This window comes from Lynx rufus, unplaced genomic scaffold (genome assembly GCF_022079265.1).
Source record: "Lynx rufus isolate CCGP_SWC_20201006 ecotype Redwood Valley unplaced genomic scaffold, mLynRuf1.p SCAF_1, whole genome shotgun sequence".
Lineage (NCBI taxonomy): Eukaryota > Metazoa > Chordata > Mammalia > Carnivora > Felidae > Lynx > Lynx rufus.
This window is the reverse complement of record NW_025814823.1, coordinates 108,826,632-108,843,455: the sequence shown is the minus strand read 5'-3', so window position 1 is coordinate 108,843,455 and position 16,824 is coordinate 108,826,632. Positions and strand designations below refer to the sequence as shown.

Here is a 16,824-nt window from a genome sequence, read left to right as displayed (position 1 = left end):
GAATTTCAAAAAAAAAAAAAAAAAAAGGAAATTAGCATTGTCAGTTTTCAGCTTTTCATCTTATGACAGTGAACATGAGTTACGAAGTTAAATCACAGTATCTAAGATTAAAGTATGATTTAGATTGTGTTCCTATTTTCTTCAAGTTAATTACTTTTGTTGTCAAGTGGTGATTTCCAAACTTCTGTAAGTAGCAGAGCTTAGATGGCATCTTATCTGAAAATGAAGCTTGCACCAAACATAGATCAGTGGTAGCTCTGATGGGGTTGGGGCTTGAACGAGAGCCTTTCTCCTCCCTGCCCCCCAACCCAACCACTTCCCTTAATCCCACCTCCACCCCACCTCCACCCACCTCTGCCTCTCTCCAGCTACATCCCCCCCCACCCCGGCTGCACTTTACCTCCACCTCTGCACCACCCGAGCAGTGACCTCCACAGGAGCCCTACTTCTCAGTGTACTGTGTCTGAAAATGTCTCCTTTGGGACCTGTTTCCAGGGAATTTGGAGTCCTCTGGAATGGTTTCTGTTTAATAAAAACAAATTAGGGGGGGAAAGTATATCCAGAGGGTACAAAACATGGCAGACCTGTTTCTTCCCAAATCTTTGCTTCTTTGAATATCAGGAACACTGAGACAGTTTTCCAACAGACATTTTTTACAAGAGCCTTTACTAATCTTGAAGCATGTGAGAAGACCCCTTTTTAGCCAACAGCCTCAGATTTCCAGCTATTTATATTGGCTATGCAAGTAGAGATCCTTTCAGTATGTGAAGTGAAGTGGAGGCAGCTACCAAAAAAGCTCGCTCTAGTGTTGGCCTAACACCCCCTCCTCACCTTTCCCTACATACACAAATCCCTTCAAATGCTATTCTTTTCATAGCAAAAGTGAATCCTTCATTTGGACAAATGTCTAAAAACAAAGTGAATCTGACTTGTTAATGCTGTGCTCATTTGAAAACTTTCACATTTTTGAATTATAAGCCTGGGTTTGAAAATGCCAGAATTTGTTAGAATGTTTCTTTAAGGATTTTTCCAGACATTGGAAATATAGCCATTTTAGGATTCTTCTTTGTATATTGAGTTTTTGATCTGAATAACCAATGAACATAATGCAGAGATTTCTGAGCAAAGAATTCTTTGCCATCTCAACATGCCCACCTCCCAGGACACAAGACTGTTAACATCAGAAGTTTTGAAAACAGTCATTGACATATTGAACATCTTGCAACTGTTTGCATCCTCTGGTTTTTTTCAGTTTTTTAAATTGTGGTAAAGCATGTATAACATAAAATTTACCATCCTAACCATTTTCAAGTGCACAGTCTAGTGGTATTAGATGTATTTGTAATGTACAATCATCACCACCATCCATCTCCATAACTCTTTTCATTTTATAAAACTGAAACTCTGTATCCATTAAACAGTAACTTTTAGTCCCCCCACCCCACTCCAGCCTCTGGCAACCACCATTTTACTTTCTGTCTCTATGACTTTGACTACTCTAAGTACTTCATGTAAATGGAATCATAATATATTTATCTTTTTGTGACTGGCTTCTTTCACTTAGCATAATGTCCTCAAGGTTCATCCATGTTGTAGCATGGGTCAGAATTACCTTCCCATTTAGAGAGAACAATATTCCATTGTATGCATATAATCACATTTCGCTTATCCATTCATCTGTCAGTGGACCTTTGGGTTGCTTCCATGTTTTAGCTACTGTGAACAATGCTGCTATGAACATGGATGTACAAATAATTCTTTCCAGATCTTGCTTTCAATTCTTTTGGGTATATACCCAGAAGAGGAATTGCTGGGTCATATGATAATTCTATTTTTAATTTTTTGAGGAACTGCCATATTGCTTTTCCACAGTGGCTGCACCATTTAATGTTCCCATCAACAGTGCACAAGGGTTTAGATTTCTTCACATCCTCGCCAACACTTGTGTCATTTTCTGTTTTTTGGATAATAGCTATTCTAATGGGTGGGAAGTGGTTCATAAATTGATTTTTGAAATAAGTCATTTCCTGATTGTGTCCACTGATCTTATTAGCAGATTTTTTTAATGTTTATTTTTTTATTTTTGAGAGAGAGAGAACAGGGGAAGGGCAGAGAGAGAAGGGGACAGAAGATCTGAAGTGGGCTCTGTGTTGACAGCAGAAAGTGCTATGGGGGGCTTGAACCCACGAACTGTGAGATCATGACTTCAGCCGAAGTTGGACACTTAACTGACTGAGCAACCCAGGCACCTTGATTCTATTAACACTTCTTATATGGACAGTAGCATCTGAAAGAGTGCCCTCTCGTTTTTGTTCTCCTGCCTTTTGTAACCTGCACTCCAGTATCCAAAAACCACGTGGTTTTCCCAGAAGCATTTCAGACTTGAACATGAACATTTGATCTTCCCTCCCCCAAAGCATGTTTCCGTTCCTCCAGTTTCTCTGCTCAAGCAAAAACCTAGAACCATTCTTACTTTTATTATCTCTCTTTCTTTACCACTTACCCACACAAATTCTAAGTCCTGTCCTTTCCAGCCCCCAAATTCATTTCCATCTCCACAGCCAACTGTTATAGCTCAAATCACCATCAGTCTTGCCTCTTGGCTGGTCTTCCAGCTTCCATTTTTACCTCAGTTCAATCTATTCTTAGCAGAGTACTCTTTCCAAAGAGCCATTCTGTTTCTTGTTGCTTAAAAATTGTTTAAAGAATCATGTCCAAACTCCCTACTTTGGTCCTTTATAATTTGGCCCCAGTCTACCTCTCCAGCCCCATTGCTTTCTTCTTCTTCATCTATACCATATGCTTCAGCCTACACTTATAATGCCCTGAAGGTGCTTTGGCACATGTTGCTTCTACCTAGAGCACCCTCCTCTCCTCAGGTCATATAGCAACCACTCCTCCTTCTCCTTGCTGTCTTCATCAGCCTGAAGCTGACTTATAATACAGAGTTCAACTCAGGCATCTTTTTTCTTTTTTTCTTTTTTTTTTAAGTTTATTTATTTATTTTGAGAGGGGGCATGCGAGGGGTGGGGAGGAGAGGGGAGGGAGAGAGAGAGAATCCCAAGTAGGCTCCACACTTTCAGCATAGAGCCCAATGTGGGGTGTGAACCCACAAACTGTGAGATCATGACCTGAGCTGAATCCAAGAGTTGGATGCTTAACCGAGTGACTCACCCAGGTGCCCCAGGCATCTCTTTTCAATGAACCCTTCCCGAGCCTGGGTTAGGTGTTATATCAGAAATGAATTCAGCTCTAACAGAAACACATAGTGTCTTAAACACATAGAGTGTTTTGTTTTTTTTTTCTCACATAAGATGTCCGAAGGTAGACAGTCCAAAGAAGGTACAGGTCCTCAAAGACCTAGGCTTTACTATCTTTCCACTCTTCATTCTTAGTATGTTGGCTTACCACAAGGGCACTGTTATAGCTTTGGACATTGTCCATATTCAAGGAAGGAAAAAAGAACAATGGGTGGAGAAATCTATGTCTGAACCTTATATTAGGAAAGCAAAAACTTTCCTTTATCACTAGCCAAAAATGGATCTCATGGCTATCCCCTAGCTGCAAGGATAGCTGGGAAATCAGAGAACAAGGAGAACAAGATTGCCCTGGTAGACATAGACATAGTTTTGGTTTCATTAGCATGGAAGAAGTCAGGAGTGGGTATTGGCAAAGCAACTGATTCTGCCTGCAAAAGGTGACCCTCTCTGGGCTTGCCCCTGTGGTAGCAATGTCATACTGCAGCATCTGTCATTAGATTGTAAATCTATGAGGGCAGGGACTGTGTCTTGTTATTCTTTGTATCCCTGTTGCCTGACACATATCTGGCACATAGGAGTTGCTTGATAAATACCAAATACATAAAACAACAAATGAATGTGTATGTGTATTTAATACATAGGTTTTGAATTAATATTCTAAATGTCTATGACAGTTGACTATTGAACAACATGAGTTTCAACTGGAGGGGTCCACTTGGATGTGGTTCTATATATATACATATATATATATATGTATATATATAGTTCAGTAACTATAAATGTATTTTCTCTTCCTTATGATTTTCTTCATAACATTTTCTCTAGCTTACTTTATTGTAAAAACACAGTATATAATACGTACAGCATACAAAATATGTGTTAACCAACTGTTTACGTTATAGGTAAGTCTTCTAGTCAATAGTAGGTTATTAGTAGTTAAGTTCTGGGGAGTCAAAAGTTATATATGAAATTTCAGTTGCGCAGGCGGTCAGCTTCCCTAACCCTGTTTTGTTGTTCAAGGGTCAATTGTACATACCAATGGAGTAGTTAGGACTTGGTGCACTTCTTACTGGTGCTACCTGGGCTTCTCTGCCAGAGGATTCTGAGAAAATACTTATTTCAGCTTCAAAATTGTATTTTAGACTTTGAATAACATGCAGGACAAAATGGCATGAATGTTTAGCAAATCGTATCTGTAGTCATATTGTGTCTCTGTGCCTCAGGTTCATGACAGTTTTATTTTTTCAAAAATGTAATAAAAATTGTTATTAAGAAGTCTATTACAGCAATCCATAACCCTGTTTGCTATTTAATGATATGGGCCTATTATCTCAACAAAAATCATTTAATTTAGACAATTGTCAGTCCGGACACGATTTCCAGTATCACTCAAGGATTCAGCTCAAGCCCATATGATAAAATTCTCATGAAACTGTCAGAGACCCTTTCCGATAGAGCCCTACGTGGGAGGAGTCGGCCCAGGCCCTCCTACAGTAGTTCATCTGTCTCTGGTCAATTCATCACTGCAAAGGGACTTTGCATGAGGGGGCCTAGGATCTGCCTCATAGAAATAGGAAGTGTGAATGCTAAACCTGACCCGTACATCCCTCCTTCCGGTAGATATAAAATTCCATGGTGATGGGGCGCCTGGGTGGCGCAGTCGGTTAAGCGTCCGACTTCAGCTCAGGTCACGATCTCGCGGGTCCGTGAGTTCGAGCCCCGCGTCGGGCTCTGGGCTGATGGCTCAGAGCCTGGAGCCTGTTTCAGATTCTGTGTCTCCCTCTCTCTCTGCCCCTCCCCCGTTCATGCTCTGTCTCTCTCTGTCCCAAAAATAAATAAACGTTGAAAAAAAAAATTAAAAAAAAAAAATTCCATGGTGAGACCTTTTTTTTTTTAACAGACTCATCATGTACCCTCAAACTTTATATTCCTGCTCTGAATTGCAATACCATCCATGTACCCATTCAAATCAGAAACCCAGGGGTCATTGAGGCTGCCTCCCTCTTTACTACCTCTTGTCCATGGAATGGGTCTTAGAACTGCTTACTTGTCTCTGTCTCTGCCCTGAATCTAAGTGTAGGTGCTTATCTGGTCCCCTGTGGATTGGCCAGATCCCTCAGATTGGTTTCCCTGTTTCTAATCTTCATGTTCTCAAAGAACATTTTCACATTTCTCTTGGCGAGATCTTTCTAAAATGTGTATTTAGCCATGCCACTGCCCTGTATGAAAACCTTAAGTGCCTTCTTACAGACTCCAGCCTAAAGTTTGAGCTCCTCTGTAAACTGTTGCATTAACCACTTCAGCTTCGTCTCTTACCCCTTTACCTCCTACTTCATGTAGCTACACCAAAAAACCACTTGGATTTCCATTCGCATGTTCTGTCTTTTCTCATTCCCACAGCTTTGTTCTTGGAGTTGTCTCTGCCTAGAATGCCCTCCATTACCCACCTCTCCTCCTTTGCTGGTTAACTCTTACTCATCTTTTAACACTCATCTAATTTGGGAAGGCTTCCCTGGCTGCTCCTCCTCCTTTTCCCCTACCATCACTGCCTTAGGCGCCTGTCACTGTGCATACCACGCTGTCTGATAATTGCCCGGTGTGTCTGCTCTGCTGAATGCTAGTGTGCACCCGCTGAGGGCAGGGGCACTCATGATTCTTCTTTGTGTCCTCAGTGCCTGGGTGCACAGAATAAGCACCCAGCTCATTTCTGTTGACTGGCTAAATGAAGGAGTAGGAAGGGAGAAAAGGTGGCTTGCAGACATGTTAAATAGGCTGAAATGTTACTAACCTAACTTTGACTTTTAAAAAGAGCATAGTGTTTTAATATCAATATATCTATTCTTGTATGCCTGTTACTTTTATCATGTGTACTATAAATGCTATGTTATATTCCTGATAAAGACATATTCTGCATTTGGTTTTTAGGTTAAAGCCATTCACATCCACTCTGACATGTTCTCAGTTCAGAATGGCTTGCTGACACCAACATTAAAGGCTAAGAGACCTGAGCTGAGAGAGTACTTCAAAAAACAAATAGAAGAGCTTTACTCAATCTCCATGTGAAGTTCAAGGAAAGTTCTTCTCAGTATAATGGACTGTGTAGCAATATTATAGTTACTCTTGAAAGTAATGAATCAGAATGATGCAGCTGAAAATGAATAAGCACGTGATCTTATGACCATGCCTTTTCCTGTCCCAAGAGGTCTTTAACAATATTTTCTCTATCATCACTGAGTACACTTTATTTTTATTAAAATGATATTGTAACAAGCTGCTAAAAATATCACAAATGGCAATGTAAAAATCAAGACTTTTCTCAAGGACTGTGTACCACTAAAAGTAATATATTCTCAATGTTCACAGAACTCTTATTAAACATAAAGGAAAAACATAACTGATATACTGTACTTCATTATTTGTGGAATAGTAACCTGATATAGCAAATATCTAAGCAATGTGGACTACCTCATTAGTAACTGATTGTCAAAATCCCAGTTAAATCAGACTTAAAAAATTAAAATTAGGTGTACAGAATCATGCTAAAACAAGATATAATGCACATTCTACATAAATTCAGATTCTTTATACATGACAATTCTTATTGATGTGAACAAGTTTTCCCTGTCATTTTTACTTTTATGCATGAAAAATGCGATTTCAGATACTATTGAAACAAATGTTATATTTATATAACATTTTACAAAGATCTTTCAACATATTTTCTCATTTATTAAGCTCATTAAAATATTCAGGAACTACTTAGAGACAAATGTACGACTACTTCAAGGATAAAATGTGTATATCCATGGACTTCTTACCACATGAATTCTAAAAGATGTCTGTTGACTCTACAATGAATGGACCTTTGGGGAAGACTTGGGAAAAGAAACCCAGAATTATTTCTCAAGATAGACAGCAATTAATGTACCTATATTCCTTGCTGGGCTCTTCAGGCCTCCCATTCATAGTATGTCCAGGCCAGGCCTGGGAAACCAAATATGGCTGTAATCCTGAACAAGGGGAGGAAGGGATGTTATTTCCAAAGAAAACAGTTTTTCAACAACTTAATTTTGAAGTACCTCTTCAAAACACCGCTATGAAAGTTTTTAAATCCATCATAGATGAATATCTCATAGGGCATAATTCCATTCAAAAAATCTTTAAATGCTTTTTTTTTTTTTAAATGCTTTTAAGCTTAACCATGGAAACCTCCTTTTTTTGCATTATGTATTTAGACACTCCTTGCACCCGAGTACCAACAATTTCTTATAATTAAAACCCAGCATGGACAGCAGTTAGGTTCCAAGCTACAGACTGTGCTTCTGAAGAAGGAACCATCCCTAGGCAAGTGTTTTCTTCTATAGAGACAGGACTCTGAAAGCAGACATGGGGAAAGCATTCACAGTCCAGAAGTTCCTTTCCCCTGGAGCAAATCCAAGCTGTAAATAAATGCTATTGGTTAAAAAACTGCATCATCACATGGGCCTACTGGATGAATCTGTATCAGTGATTATATACACTTATATTTCAGTATTGGCAAAAGTGGATCACACCTTCATCTGATGCGTTTATCCAATTCTTTACACATTCCTTTGGCATATTTCTGTCCGCAGATCCTCTACTTACACTTACAAATCTGACTTTTAGTATATGAGCTAGTTCCATGCATATTCCTTCTTAAAGGCATTTCTGAATAAATAAATTCTAAAAATTTCCAAGGCCATATCTACATAGCATTAATTTTTTATATTTAATGTTTGACTAAAAGAGAAAATCATTATCTGAATTAGATATTCATACTCTTTTAAAATAAGGCAAGTAGCTTCACATCTTGAAGAAAATGAAGCTGACTCCCATTGTCCTTCCACTCAAAAAAATTTCAGTTGTCTCTTATTTTCAAAAGGATTTTGGACAATATAACATAAGCAAATAATGTAACACTTATTTTGGTTGTATTTTTACCTCATAGTAGTTAGATATGATTGATTATGGACAGGTAAAGATCTCTTGTTTTTCTCACTTTAAAGATCTTGTGTTTCTTCTGGCCTTCCTGATCTGTGTGTAAAGCACCACACTTGGGCCAATAAATAGGTTACAGCAAATGTGCTGAGAAAAGTAAACGGTGGGCCCTAAATATACTGCAGGTACATTTATCTATTCCTCTGTTTAACTCCACTGAATTTTTGAATAAAGAAGAAATAAAACAAGATGTGTTAATGGAAAATCCCTCTTGCTTCAGATTCCCCAACTTTATTTTGGGGGGAAAATTTTTGTATTTCTCTTTAACCAATATAGGAAAAGGCTATGTACTTAAGATGTTCACATTTGTAGTGGACATCAGATCCGACAGAAGTCTAGAGACATAACAGATGAATTATTTTTTAAAAAATCATGTTCCTAAATGTTTGGCCTTTTATCTGTTTTTCATTCAAATGTACATTATTAATGTAATTAGGAATATAAATTAGTAATTTTCACATTTTAGAAGCCAATCCTGTGTATATTTTCAAATAGAATATACACCTTTTTTTTTCTTTTGCCATAAAAGACATCTTTATATTGTATTATGATTCCCCCCAGGTGAGAGAGGAAACTCTGACCAGGTGTGGCATGGAGGCCTAGTTCCACATTTATTAGGGACTCACAGACTCAGAAGTTCAAGGAATAAACATACTATGTCTCCCTCATATGAGCAAGTTAACCTTTCATTCTACATTTGAGTAAAACTGCAAGCATGAGGAAAATAGAACTTTCCACTGCAATTTTTATAGTCAGGTAATGTTTTAGCAACTCGAAGTTTGCACTTAATTAGGTTGTATTACCCATCTAAGAACTGATAATCTTTTATTTTTTCTGCAGTAAAGAAAATGGATTATTCTTCATTTTCCAAATGTGTAAAGCACAAAGTTGATATAGTTATTTAGGATACAAAATACTATGAGATGAATGTAAACAATGGAAAACTGTATTTTTTGCATGAAAACAGACTACTTACAAACTTGCTTAATATCTCAGGAGAAAAAAGAATGAATAATCATATATAAAATTGATAAATTATATGTTGAGCTAAGTTGCTATATTTTTTTGCCTGTTTTTTTTATTTTAAGGAAGCATAAACATGAAAAGAAAATGATCCTGATAATTTGAATTGTCTCTCAAGTATGCTGCACAGTCCTTTCTGTGATTCTACAATTAACTGCAGTTAAGAATGGGATTAGCATTCAAGTGAGGACAAAGCCCTAAATGAGAAATTCTTGAGTTAGAACAATGAATGGTTATAACCCAGAGGCAATAGATAAATACCTGGAATATAAGCAATTCTAAACCTTGTCCCAAACTGAAAAGGTTCTGATGAGGTGATGGTGGCTTTTAGACATTTCATTTGACTGATTAATTTTCCTTCTAAGTCATTGCAACAATTGCACGGGGTGGGGAAAAGGGGTATTTTTTGAAGAATTGCTTATTCTACATTAAATTTTTAAAACTTGAGGAAATTAAAATATTACCTTTTAAATATGCATACAAGTATCTTAACTGTAATTATCTTTTTAGTTGCTTTGTTATAATAGCATGCCTATCAAATATAAAATGCATTTATGAAAACTTTTGTAAAAAATAAAGATTTTTTCGTTTCTCAAAGTTGCTTATAATTACTATTTTATATATTTATATAGCACAGTCCCCTGATGTTAGTATATTAGTAATTATTGATCATAGAGCTTATGGTAAACATTATATCAAACTTTACCACTAGTCAGCATACTCTGCACTCTCCGTAAGTGTCCCCAAACTCCAAAGATTTACAGTCCTCCCCCACCCCTGAGGTGCTCCTTTTCTTTGTGCATTTTCTGTTACCAAGTGTGTCCTGGATTTAAATGTGTACTGAATTTAAATCATTTTTATACTTTTAAAAGAACAACTGTATTCAAATTTTCCATTGTGATGCCCCTGAAACAGTATTTCCATGTTTTTTACCCATATACAAGCTAATGGTTATACTTTCTTAAGATGGTACATTCTGCCATGCCTAAAGTTATGCAGATTCTGCCTTCTCTGTATATTTGCTATTATCTATTCCTCCATTCTAATGGCTATTAGTATAGTTCAGGCCATTCTCATCTCTTGTCTGGAATATTACTGTTCTTTCTTAATTAGTTTTCCTGTTTCTACCCCAGCTTCTTTAAATGTCACCATCCACATTTTAGTCAGTGTGATCTTTCTAAATTGAAAATCTGGTCATGCCACTCTCCTGCTTAATATTCCTTCCATGACTTCCCAGTTTCCAGGATAAAGTTCAGACTCCCTGGTTCAGCACACAAGGCGTAGCATCTCTACTCCTGCGCTTCCTCCATTGGAGCCTTGGTTCCAGTCATTATCAACCACTTTATGTAGTGCCCTAAAAGCATCATGCTTTTCTGTGCCTCCATGTGGCACATATGGTCCCACTTTCATGGAATGCCATAGCCTTTAATAGCTCTGCTAACTGCCACCACGCAGCTCTTAGAACAGCTCAGTTATCCTTTTATCTGAGAAGATTCCCTCTGCCCCACTCCCACTCACGCTGTGAGTTGCTTGAGGTTATAGCCCCAGTGCAGAAGGACTAGCCCATACAGGATGCTCAAGAAATAGCCACTGAATGAAAAATCCCCTTGGCTGTTTTTCATGTGTTGCATAGCATTAAGATCACAACACCTGAAGATACATTTCCTCTGTCACTGTGGTTTTGTACAGTCTGGTCAAGTAAGCAGAAATAAACTGGTTTCCAGTTAGACCCTGAAAATTGTGGTTAGTAACACAAACAGAACTCAGTGAGTCACTCCAAAAGAAAACAGAGAAGGATTGCATCTGGGCTCCAGGGAATGCTAAACCCACAAAAGAGCTACTTAAAACAAAACAAAACAACAAAAAAAAAAACTTCTTCAGAAATCTCTTCAAAATTTGGAATTTGTTTTACCATGGAAGTTAGTTTCTCCATAACTGTTCCAAACCTAGTCAAACCCATCGTGTGACCCATCGTGTGAACTGAAACACTGCTAGCAGAATTCTGAGTCTAGATATGGGAGGAGTACAAAGGGAAACGGGAGAAGTTCAATTTAACTTGATGAATGCTTGCACTGGCATTTGTGTATCTGGGGATAGAATGAGGAGATACAGAGAGATAATTGAATTGAGACGTCTCTGCTCATCCTTTTGTATGGGACACATCTCCTTCCCTTTTATAGGCTGGCACTGGGTGAAGCTTTAAACAGACCAAGTGTGTAGGGCACCTAGGTGGCTCAGTCAGTTAAGGGTCTGACTTAGGCTCAGGTCATGATCTCACAGTTCGTGAGTTTGAGCCCCACGTCAGGCTCTGTGCTGACAGCTCAGAGCCTGGAACCTGCTTTGGATTCTGCGTCTCCCTCTCTCTCTGCCCCTCACCTGTTTGCTCACTTGCTCTTTCTCTCTCTCTCTCTCTCTCGCTCTCTCTCCAAAATAAAACATTAAAAAAATTTTTTTTAAACAGACCAAGTGTGTCTATAGTATCTTTCATCCCCTTGCAACTGAGGGCTTCAAACTCCTTTCCTTGCTCCCCTGACCCCTTTCCCAGCCATGTGTTAGGAAACACAGGGCCATGACAAGCCCACTAGCCAAATGCCAGGAGACTCATGCCACCTATGCCAATCGTCTGTCATAACGAGCCTCCCTAACCTGTAGTTTCCTCAGCTGCAAAATGAGGGGTAAATTAGATCATCTTCAAGGACCCCTTTTGGCTCAAGAAATCATTCCAAAGTTTATTTCCAGTTTTGAAACCCTATGCATTAACTTCCATAAACCTTTACTTGATGGCATTTCAGTAAATGGAGATCAGTATAGCGAGACAATTAAGGAATAGGGACACCAAAGCACAGATCAGCTTTTGCTTTAAGCTCTTTTCCTTTTTCATTGTTTCTTCCCTTTCTAGGTGTAAAGCATGGAAGGATCCACATCTCCCACAAGTCATTTAAGAACTCTGAGTTTTTTTCACAACAGCCTCCAAAGAAGAGAGGAGAGCCTGGAGACCTGACTTGTAAACTAGAGACTGCTTGTCAGCATGTTATGGATGTGACTAAAGAAAGGAGGTTGAAATATGATAATTGCTTTGTGTTGCAACAAGACTTTGAGATCCTAGACTGAAGGACCATTTCTAACACACTTCTGTATCCCCAGGACCTACCAGAATGCCTAACACAGACTAAGGTGCTAAGTAAGTATTGATTCAGTGACTCAAAGCACTATATCTAACTAGGTAGGAATTCCTACCTTCTGTTCTTTATAAAGCTAAGTTTTAATAATTAATTGTATATTAAATCGATTGTTGTGACTTTCTATGAGCAAATTTTAAATTTTAAAAAGTTCAGAGGAATTTAATTAGGAAAACATTGTGGCTATATGTGTGCTATAGTCACACATACAATATTGGAACATCACAAGTCTTTGAGTTTTTGTAATTTATATCTACAAATGCATTTTTTAATGTGAAATGTCATTTTAAAAATATGAAGATGGTTATTATATGCACAATATGCTTATCAAATGCAGCCAGGTGGTTCAACCAGGATGTATGGAGAGAGGGAAGTCATTCCTACGTTCCTGCAATGAGGCAGAGCAAACAAGCTGAGCCCCAGGACACTAGGAGGTAAGAAATTCTCTACCTTGACCATAAAGCTGCCCAGATGTCCAGGAGATAGCTCCTGGATGGGGCGAAGGGATTCTTCTTATCCTTAAGAAGAAATCTCCTGGAAGCAAGGTCTTTGAATGCTAACTCTCAAATGCCATGGCTCCCCAATAAACTGGTGGCCCCAGAACTGAGGTTGATTGCTCAGGAGGATATTCTCTGCTGGTAACGTGCTTTGGTTGCTGTCTGACTTTCCCTGCACTGAGTCAGGCTGACCACCGCACTCCGGCCCCCCCCCCCCAAGACTCCCTATGTTCGGAGACCTAAAACATTACTGAGGCATTAATGCAATGTTGATAATGAGATGGGCTAAGCCATCGGTAGCACGCACGTGATGAGCTCAACACATTAAGGGAAAAATAAAAAGCAAAGGTTGCAACCACCAGGAAGATTAAAAGGCTTTTTCCCATAAGTTTCTCTTCAAGCATGAGATGAGACAGCCAGCGCCACTGGACCTGCAACCACGCGGGCCTACCGCCAAATACCCGGACGCCCCACCTCCAGGGGGGCGGGGCGGCCTTCACGTCACTCCGTTTCCCAGAAGCCAGCGCATGGCTTGGACGAAATAAAAAAAAAAAAAAAAAAAAAAAAAAGGCGGGAGCGAGGCGGGCTGCTCCAGTCAGTCCAGTGTAGCAGTTGGTTCCGTGGGCTGTTGGCTTTTCTCCGCCCAGCTCTTGTTATACTGCTCCGCAGGCAGCTTCTGTGCGTTGACGCTGAAGCACTCAGACCCTAGCTTGCTTCCTCCGGAAGGCGACGAGAGAGGCTGTGGAGGGCCAAGAGGCCCCTAACGCCTTGGGGGTAGGGTGGCAATGTGGTCGCTAAGGGTGTATACCCGCAAGAAGCGGGCTGGCCAGAGGCTCAACCTAACCCCGACGCCGGAGCTAGGCCCCACCGTGAAGGCGGAGGCCCCTCCAGGTCCAGACAGAAGGCACTCTGCGCACTGTAAGCCCGGGTGGGCAAGCCTGTGGAGCGGCACTCGGGGTCGGCAAACGCGAAGGGCGGGGGCGGCTAGGCCTCGGCCCAGGGAAACCCGAGGCCGGCAAACGGGCCTCAGGGCTTCTCCCTGAAATATGCCGCCCTCTTTTAGGCCTAAAAGGAGAAGCGCCCTGTTTGCCGAAGATCTCAGAGAAAGACGAGTGGAGTGGGCGGGGAGTTAGCCGCTCTAGGCCGCCGAGGTGCGTAGCCACTAGTGCCAAGCCCATGCCTCTGGCCCCCCTCAAAATTTTCATCCTCATTTTCTGCCAATAGCCAACTTCTCCTTCCGAGAGTCAACGAAGAAAATAGGTGGAATACTGTGATTTCGCTCCTCCCACAACATAGGCCCAGAAGTTTTTAAAGAGCAGTTTTGCCAAGTTACCTAAAAGCAAGTGAGCTCAAATCTTCAGAAAGCATTCGCACCATCAGTTGGGTATTGGTACAATTAACCCACTGGGGTCTTTTTCTTAATGGCGTCCCCACATGGCCTTTCAGATTCTGAACAGTATGAACAGAGACGTGGAAAGCCAAGTCCTGACCGTGCAAACTAATTGCGTTGTTTGTTTGTTAGCACTCAGTTAAGAGTTACAGGACAGAAAAGCCTGCGTGGAAATAGCACTAGTGAAGAGCCCTGGGATGAGAAGATTGCTCCATTGAGTGTATGTATATTTCTCTTACGGACCTTGGGTATACTTACAGCAGAGACCAGCGGTAACTGATGCGCCTGCAGATTAAAATGTAGTATAGTCTTTGTTTAATAGAGAATACATGGCTTCGTAGCATTTTTATAAACGTTGGTGTTTTCTCTTTAGACAGGGCTTTGAATTTCTGATTCTGGTGGATTCATAGCCACATTTTTAATTTTTAATTTCCCTTGACAAAAATTTGAGAAATGCCCATTACTGAGTATATGTAAGTTTTTCTTAGTAACTCCCTTATGTTGAGGAGCACTTAAAAGCATTTCAAAGTCATTTTCATGTTTTCTTTTTGACTTTCCATTAACAACTAGAAACAGTGTTCGTTACCATTAGTATATTATATAATTTCTTGACCTACTGTACTTAATATGGATTCTGTACAGTATTTTAAAGATACATAGCAGTAGTTTGGAGAAACTCAGATTTTAAAAATTGCTTGTGACTCATCTACCATTAGCATTAAATAGTCATGTTACAGTGCTTTAGCTTACATATATCTCTAAAACATGTGTTTTGGGGGTGGGCAGTTTCAACAAAGGCATTTTTTTAAAGGATTTTACCCCAGATTTTAACACTGTTAAGTGTTCGTTGTAGATGATCCAGACTATGCCAAAAAAACAAGTGTTTAAAAAGTTTCTTCTACTTTTTATATATTTTTTCTACATTCCTTTTTTTCTGTGCCTTTTTTTAAATTTAAAAGTTGTTGTCTGATTGTATATTCCTCTAACATTAAGTGGTCTCTAAAAATATGATTTTTAGTGTCTGCATAGTGCTTTGTCTTATAGATATACTGTAATTTGTACGACTTTTTCCTGTGGTTGGAGGATTGAAATTGTTTCCAAGGTTTTGCCATTTTAGATATCAATGGGCATTCTACCACAGAAGTTTTTTGTGTACACTCAAATTGTCACTCTAAGATAAAAAATTTTGCAGTGGGTCAAGGGTTGAATCATTTTTAATTCATGTTGGGCAGTTGGCACCATTTTATCTGATAATTTGAAAACACATATATTTGATAGATGAAAAGTAACATGTTACCTGATTTTCCATTTCTCTGAATACTAGTAAAATTGATACTTTTTTTCTCATTTTATTGGCTATCTGTGTTTCTTTTTTGGTGAAATGTTTATTCGTTATATGTTGAAGGGAGTTACACTTTTATACACATATATAACAAATACTTTTATATTTGTTTGCCTTTAATTGTATTTCTCATATTTTATTTAGACTTATCAGTCTTTTTTTTTTTTTAATTTTTTTTTTCAACGTTTATTTATTTTTGGGACAGAGAGAGACAGAGCATGATCGGGCGAGGGGCAGAGAGAGAGGGAGACACAGAATCGGAAACAGGCTCCAGGCTCTGAGCCATCAGCCCAGAGCCTGACGCGGGGCTCGAACTCACAGACCGTGAGATCGTGACCTGGCTGAAGTCGGACGCTTAACCGACTGCGCCACCCAGGCGCCCCAAGACTTATCAGTCTTTTGATTTATTTTGCCTTCCTATCTAGAGAAAGAAAAACTTTTCCTACCTAGGTGGTCAGAAGAATGTTCACCTTCTAGGTGCTGGTTTAACCTACAGTAGTTAGTTGACTAGTATATTGCTGACTCTGTAGATGTGCCCACATTATTATATTTCAGTATTTATTTTTAGATTTAATATTAAATATCAGATTACATCTGTGATCAGGAAACTGAAAGAATCTATTATACATATGAAGCTGATACACAAAGTTCAGTTTTTCGTTTCAAAGTAACCAAATCAATGTGATATAATAAAATATAAAAATATTCAGTCTCATAGTTTGTGCTATACCTTTAATTCTTATTTCACTTAGGAGTCAATGACTGATGACCTCCAGGTTGACAGTAGTTCATCGAGTAGTGAGCTAGTATCAGGTAAGACTGCCAGATATGAACTCTCTCAACTTTCTTTCTTCTGAACATAAGCATCCATTTATATTTTTGCTTCATCTTCCCATCTTAGTGGAAGAGGTATCTTTCTCCTAGTCCAAGGTGAATCCATCTGCCTGTGCAATGGACCTCATCCTCATAGCTTTCAAGTACACACCAGGAAATTAAAATTGTTATAAATGCTACAAAAGAGATTGATTTGAATGTAACAAATTGAGTTTAGCTGGAGAGATTAGGGAAAGCTTCTATGAAGGAACAGCAATTGAATTGCGTTTGGAAGAAAAGG

At 39.2% G+C, this 16,824-nt stretch overlaps 2 protein-coding genes across 5 annotated transcripts in view; both read left to right on the top strand.

The window, feature by feature from the left end:
- Window positions 1–6,323, top strand: part of ACSL6 (acyl-CoA synthetase long chain family member 6) — a 43,038-nt gene extending 36,715 nt beyond the window's left edge. For all 4 annotated transcript variants that reach the window (XM_047095099.1, XM_047095210.1, XM_047095168.1 and 1 more), the window contains one exon: window positions 6,186–6,323. In XM_047095099.1, coding sequence (XP_046951055.1) covers window positions 6,186–6,323 — 138 coding nt within the window. The remainder of the gene's footprint in view (window positions 1–6,185) is intronic.
- Window positions 6,324–13,748: 7,425 nt separating this feature from the next.
- MEIKIN (meiotic kinetochore factor) overlaps window positions 13,749–16,824 on the top strand; it is an 89,921-nt gene continuing 86,845 nt past the window's right edge. The window contains exons 1-4 of the mRNA XM_047076008.1: window positions 13,749–13,896; window positions 14,042–14,129; window positions 14,501–14,588; window positions 16,463–16,523. Coding sequence (XP_046931964.1) covers window positions 13,764–13,896; window positions 14,042–14,129; window positions 14,501–14,588; window positions 16,463–16,523 — 370 coding nt within the window. The 5' untranslated portion in view covers window positions 13,749–13,763. The remainder of the gene's footprint in view (window positions 13,897–14,041; window positions 14,130–14,500; window positions 14,589–16,462; window positions 16,524–16,824) is intronic.